Here is a 6,448-nt window from a genome sequence, read left to right on the forward strand (position 1 = left end):
GCAACAGTAACTATAGCAATGGTCCTTGTGCCACTGTAGTTGCTAATTCAGGGTCATGTAGCTGAGAAAAAGTAAATAATTCTAAACTGTGATGCAAGATAAATGAGGCCATTGCCATATGCAATGCTTTGCCTCCTGCACACTTCAACTTGAATCTGCTGTGAACCATTTGGAAAGAAAGCAGATTGCTTTAACTTGATTGTGGTGGTTATGATGGCAATTTCAGACCATTTATCCACATGCAGCTTTAATGAGGTCCTTTTAAAAGGGAATCTTAGGAATATTTGCAATACTGACTAATATGTAGCCAGCTGTTCTGAGTACATCACTGCTTCTGAGCAAACCACTTTGGGAGAACCACCCCAAACAAGGGAAACAGCACTGTGGGCTACATCTCGTGCAGCTGAGATTTGATGTATATCTTATAACACACAGCAATGCAAACCTCTGATTATGATCAGTGTATGTTTGCCTGTTGCTGCTGCCTATCCGTGACCTGGAGTTTAGCTGCTGCTTCCTCCGGGCACTGCTAAAAACAGGTAAGCAAGCAGCAGAGCAATGCTCTGAATCACATTACAAGGCTGTAAAATCACTTGTTTCACAGGTTTGAGATTCTTGCCATGGTCAGCCCTTATTTTGACCATTTTAGAGTTTCCTTTTATCTATCTATATATGAACTGTGCAATCTTATCTTTTCATCTCCTGAAATATAGACCAATTGCAGGGCTTTGTGTCCGTGGGACAGCGGTGGTCACAGCCCCCACTGGTAACCTGGACTTTGGAGCCAAGGTTAAACTATATAGAAGCCAGAACTAGACCATGACAGGGTGTTCAATTTTCAGCTTTTGGCTTTCACAATGATTAACCCAGCACCCTTTTTCCTCCTGGCTTGCTGTTGGCAGGATTTGCCTGCCTGTAGAATTGACATGGACTATAAGTCCCTTCCCTCCAATGACCTCTGTTTTGCTATCTAAAGTGATCCCTTGCTAGGACAATGCTTGAAGCAGCATCACATCAACTCAGATATATTCTTCCAGACAAGAGACCACAGAGTAAACTAGAAACAAGAAATAGCGTGGAAAAGCATTTATGAAGCAGATCTGAGCTTTTCTTCATCTTTTTCATACCAGTAATAAGGCCCATTAATACAGCTGGAATTCCCTTGTGGCTCTTGATGGCACACAGCTGTAGTCTGGATGCAAGAGGCCATTTCTTAAAACCTGAGCCTTTAAGTGTCTGCACTAAAATATTCAGTTATTATATCTTCCTGATGGATAGTTTTCCATTTCCTCTAATTTTGGCATAAAACACAGCCTTCTGTTCTGGAAACCTACCACCTCAATTTCCTCCTCAAAGGTTATTCCATTTATCTGTTCAGTCTGTGGGTGCTACGACTGCAGATACTGGGGCATTTATCTGAGTGAAGGAGTGATAGTACATGGTGAACCATGTGTCAGCTGCCCTTTCTTGGCTGTCTCAGGGCAGTAAGAAGCTTCCATTCCGAAATGAGTACAGAAATCAAACTAGTTTTTGTAATGAGAAAGAAGAAGTGATCCCAGCGTGTTCTTCAGACACCTCTGTTAGTGTGAATGCAGAAGGAGAATCAGGGGATGTGCACTGCTGGGGGGACTTCTCTGGAAACAGAGAAACAGAATTGGGTTGGGGCTATAAGGTAAGACCTTAAGTGAGACATCTGGAATGCAAAGGAAACAAGAAGAAAAATATCACCTACTCACATGGGCAGCCTGGAGTCCCAGGAGCCTTCAACAGCTATCTATCCTTCAGCCTGTCCTTCTAATCCAAAAAAAGCTGAAGTTTTGCATCAGAATGAGCAATCCACCAACCACTCACGCATGTGCAGAACTCACCTGCAGATAGAAGTGAAGGTAACCTATCAACAAACTCTTTTTTGTCAGAGCAAATTAAAAGCAAACAGATCTCAATGAACACCACCTCCTCTGAAGGCAAAGCAGTAACGTCACAAAATGATTCCTGATGGTTCCCAGTATAACGTATACAGGAATTAGTGTGAACTATAAACAGCACTGAATGGGGGTAGAAATTACAGTATCAAGAGCACTGGTATCTAGCACATTAAAAAACAGGGACATTTAGTAGTGATGAAACTTAAAACAAACAGTGGCTTGGGCTACCACTATGAACTCATACTGCTGTTTGATATCAAGAATCTAAAGAAGGAATTTTCCATTACTTTTAAGAACAAAGTAAACTGAAAAGTCACAACCAGACAGAGCAGAAGAAGGTACAAGAAGCTGTGCCAGCTGACTTTAAGCCAGTCACCTTAAGAAATCAGGACCAGAAAAAAAATGCCCACACTGTACATCAGTAAGATAAGAGCAGCCAGAGCATTTTGCTTCAGAGCAGGGATGGAGAGCTGAGAACTTCTACCACTTCAAAACCTTTCCTAATAGACACGGGGGGATGTTGATTTAAGTGGGCTTTGGGCCTCAGCCCACAGCATCCAGAGATTTTACAGAGAGCTGGAAAAGCATTGTTCCTATTACAGCCCCTGCTTGCCATCTTAGCCCTCTCCAGCATATTCCCTCACTCTGCAGCTGGCTCTGGCACAGAACTGCTTCACCAAGATCACCCAAGAAAAAGCCTTACCTGTGTTGTGAAATCTCTCTTCCTAGAACCATCCAGGACTCTCCTGTGTGTGACCCTGCACAGCTTGCCTTGACTCCAGAGTTAGGCTGGATGCTCTTTAGGTTTCTCCTGACTTGAACAAGCCAAAGCCTCGTATCCTCAGAAAAGGAAGAAAAAAAAAAGGTTTAATTTTGATCATTCGCCATGAAAAATACCCTAAAAGTCACTGCAGACCAACACATTACTGATATTTTACTTTAATTTCAAGAGAAATTCACCTTCTGGCAGATCCTCCTCTATCACAGCAGCCTTTTAATCACCCTTTCTTGTAACAGTATCAGATGAATCAGCAAATTGCTTACAGTTGTGCATAATTCTCTATGGTATATCAAGGCCCGGCAACCAGAAGCTGGGAGATCTCTTCTGTTTGGTGCAGTGCTACAAATCAGGTCCAAAGCTGGAGATTACTGAAGGAAGCATTGCCCTTGTGCCACCAGCAGCGCGCAGAGTCTGTGGCTAACATGAACCTGGGTTCTGATGGCGGAGCTGGGGGCAGAAGTTGTTTATTAGGTGATCCAGTGATGGAGCTCAGCTGCTGACTTTCTCAATGTGCAGAAAATCTCACCTGTGTGTTTTAGATCCCCTTGCTGTGGTCTGAGGAGACTTTTTGCCCTGGTAACACCATGTATGACCTTTACAGCTGCATGTAGCCACCAGCTCCCCTCCCCAGTGACCCATCTCCAAAGAAGCATCTGGGCCCAAAGCGATACAAACTGAATGAGGTTCAGCACTGCTCATCCATCCTTTTTCTCCTTTCCCTGCAGGGTGCCTTCCTTCCCCAGCACTCCTCACTTGTCCTCACCATGTAGTTGATAATTAAATCATACAGGGATCTTCTGAGAGCTCCTGGAATGGCCAAGTGTGGAGCCTTTCCCACTCAGGACTGGGATGCTTTAGGCTTCAGACTTCCCATGTTTGGTGCTACCCATCCTGGACCAACAAGCAGTGACCACCCCAGCCACCATGATGTCCATTAATCCCACAAGTGAGCCCTAGAGGAGGTGTCAGGGTGCACCCTCAGGTGGCATCAGCACATGGGTGATGTTAAGCTGGCTTCAAATGCCCAACATCCATATTGGTATCCTCCCTAGATGATTCTGATGGGATGCTACTATAGCAAAACATTGTGCAAACACAGCTTGTCAGTTTAAGGTATTTATTTTCTCTCTCATGTTAAATAGTATGTAAAAATAAATTATCTATACAACTAAATACATGTAACAAAGTACGTAATAAATAGCAAGTACAGAAAATAGATCTCCATAAAAACAGTGTTTTGAAAACCAGCAAAACAAAGATATACAATAAATATGCTCATCCTCATTGAGCAGTACCTTTCAAGAAGTGCTTTCCTTTATGTCTCCCTTAAATATTTATAAATACACGGTACAAAACCCCCCCACAAAACCCACAATAATTTAAAAGGCTGTTACAAAATTGCTCCCTGAGCTCACATCAATAAGACAAAAGCTTAAATAAGAAAATATAGCCGAGCTTCCATAAAGCAGCGTGAGAGCAGGCGGTGCTCCCGGTCGGATGCAGAGCAGTGGGGTTAAGTGCAGTCCTCACGCTGGGCTGTGCAACGCAGGTCGTTCAGTACTTGGAAGATGTGGAGGATGGCCGAGGCCTCCAGGCAGCCAGCAGTCTCCTACAATGGCAGAAGGGGAAGTGAGCAACAGGGATGGAGCACAAACATGACCTGTGGGTATACTGGATCCTTGGCCTCTCCCTGCTGAGCACTGCAGGTTGTAATGCAGGCTTTCCTGCATTGCTTGGGGTTGGGAAGTCAAGTAGCTTTATATGGGTGGGCAAAACTCTAGCCATGGTTGGAGGTGCTGAGGAATGCCTTTTTGACTGCTTCTTAACAGAAGAATGCTAAAAAGGCTCTGTCTTGGCATTGATTTGTGCACTCTGGAGTGGAATTTAGAGCTTTTGAATACAAAGTGATGAGCTGTCTGCTAAGGGGGCCCTGGAACCACATCAGCCTTCTTGCCCAACATCCTGACATACCTTCTTTTTGGCTGTCTCCAGCTTCTGCAGCCAGTGCCTCAGTCTCCCAGAGGGCTGATGTGAAGGTGCCTCGAGGGCCAACTGCAAGGAGAGTGACTGTAAGGACCAGTGATGCCCATGGTGCTGTCACCAACACCAGTTGCCACCGAGCTGGGGCTGGAGGGCTGGGGGGACACTCACGCAGTCTCGCAGGTCCTCCTGGACTTGGGTAAGGAAGGCCAGGGGCTGTTGGCACGTCTCAGCCAGCCTCTGGGTTGTGGGGTTTGTCAGCATGGTGATGGTGAGGTCCAGCTCCGCCTCCACCAGCGTGATTCGGTCAGGTACCTGCAGGCGAGAACATCGTGGTTACAGATCTGAAGCTGCCTCAGGGTACAGAAGAAGGGGGTCCTGCCTGGAGGAAGGGTTTCCCTTCCATAGTAACATCCTTACCGACAGCTCGGCCGTGTTCCACTTCCGATGGAAGAGTCTGGTGTTGCATTTTCGGTTGGTTAACAGCATGATGTCTTCCTGGAGGTGAAACATGGGAGAGTGGGGACAGATTGAAAAGCTGCACTTGGATTTGGAGCTATGTTTCACAACCTGCTTCACCCTCAAGAAGTGTGAAACCAAACTGCCTCTTGGTATCCAAGGGCAGGTAAGTGCTGCTGCTCACCGTGCTGGGAAATGCTGTCCCCAAACTACACATTTAACTTGTCCCCACATACTCCAGAAAACATCCATCTTGTCCAAAAACACCCCAGAAAACATCCACCTTGCTGCTCAGGGCCTGAAATTCAGCTGCCCCTCTGCTTCACTCCCCGCCAGACGATGCCCCCAAGCCCACAGCTTGTTGCTCTTGATACTCACAAACTGCTCCTTCATTCTCTGCACTGCCTTCAGCTCTGAAGGTGCAGGGAACTGGTACTTGGAGAGGCTGCAGCTCTTCTTTGGGGTGAGCCGGGGGAAGGCACCCACCAGGAGGGACCCCAGGGTCCCCATCAATATGATCGTGAATCCGTAGCGTACCATCTTCGAAGCAAAATCAAGTAAGTATAAGAAGAAATAGAATCAGGTGAGGCGGAGGTGATTCTCAAGTCGCTTCTGCCCCTGCTCTGCCCCATCTCCCTGGCTTTTAAGCAGGACAGGATTGCACTTTCAGCTTGACAGGAAAATCCTTGGCAGGGGAGCTTTGCGACAGGAAAGTGAAAGCAGTGGAGAGGAAACCCCGAGGCCACAGGTGCGGCCACAGGTGAGGGCGCTGTGGGGATACGGCGACCGGGACGGGGCTTGGGACGAGGTGGAACCCCACAGAACTACGTGTGGCTCTTCCTCCCTGTTCAGCATTCATGGAAAGTGCCAATACAGCATCTTCACAGCACTGCCTTGGCAGCTGTAAAAACATGCCTGCACTACAAGAAACCTGCCCTTTCCCTAAGGTAACCTGAGCCATGAAATTATAACTGTGCTTTGAATGTCGTGCACCAATCAATCATGAAGTATAGCAAAATATACCCACGTGTGTAAGGAGTGACTGTGCAGTAGTGCAGCACTGAGTAAGGCAGCCACAGCACTCACCGTGCATCCAAAATCTGCCGTTTCCTGAAGGTAACCTGAGCTGTGAAACTACATCTGCATTTTGTTTTGTGCATTAATCAATCATTAAATGTAAAAAAATATGATCCCGTGTGTATGAAAAGCAGGGGCAGCTGGAGCAGGTTATTGTAGAACCGCTTGAGTTGGAAGGGACCTTTAAAAGGCCATCTGGTCCAACTCCCCTGCGATGAACAGGGAC

The 6,448-nt window shown here is 46.4% G+C and overlaps 1 protein-coding gene across 1 annotated transcript; it reads right to left on the reverse strand.

Moving 5' to 3' along the window:
* Nucleotides 1–4,219: 4,219 nt before the first annotated feature.
* On the reverse strand, nt 4,220–5,685 carry LOC140255106 (interferon lambda-3). The gene is made up of 5 exons (XM_072342429.1): nt 5,524–5,685; nt 5,107–5,184; nt 4,858–5,001; nt 4,678–4,758; nt 4,220–4,315 (listed from the first exon to the last, which is right to left on the reverse strand). The coding sequence occupies exons 1-5, from the start codon at nt 5,683–5,685 to the stop codon at nt 4,220–4,222; spliced, it is 561 nt and encodes a 186-aa protein (XP_072198530.1).
* Nucleotides 5,686–6,448: the final 763 nt, after the last annotated feature.

The sequence above is a fragment of the Excalfactoria chinensis genome, chromosome 7 (assembly GCF_039878825.1).
Source record: "Excalfactoria chinensis isolate bCotChi1 chromosome 7, bCotChi1.hap2, whole genome shotgun sequence".
Classification (NCBI taxonomy): Eukaryota; Metazoa; Chordata; class Aves; order Galliformes; family Phasianidae; genus Excalfactoria; species Excalfactoria chinensis.

Bases quoted from the DNA above. Each gene is read 5' to 3' on its own strand.
- LOC140255106 (XM_072342429.1), bottom strand. From the start codon at position 5,685: ATGGTACGCTACGGATTCACGATCATATTGATGGGGACCCTGGGGTCC. The intron at 5,185-5,523 runs GTGAGTATCAAG...TTTCACCTCCAG, and splicing joins AGAGAATGAAGGAGCAGTTT to GAAGACATCATGCTGTTAAC. The intron at 5,002-5,106 runs GTAAGGATGTTA...TCTCGCCTGCAG, and splicing joins GGAACACGGCCGAGCTGTCG to GTACCTGACCGAATCACGCT.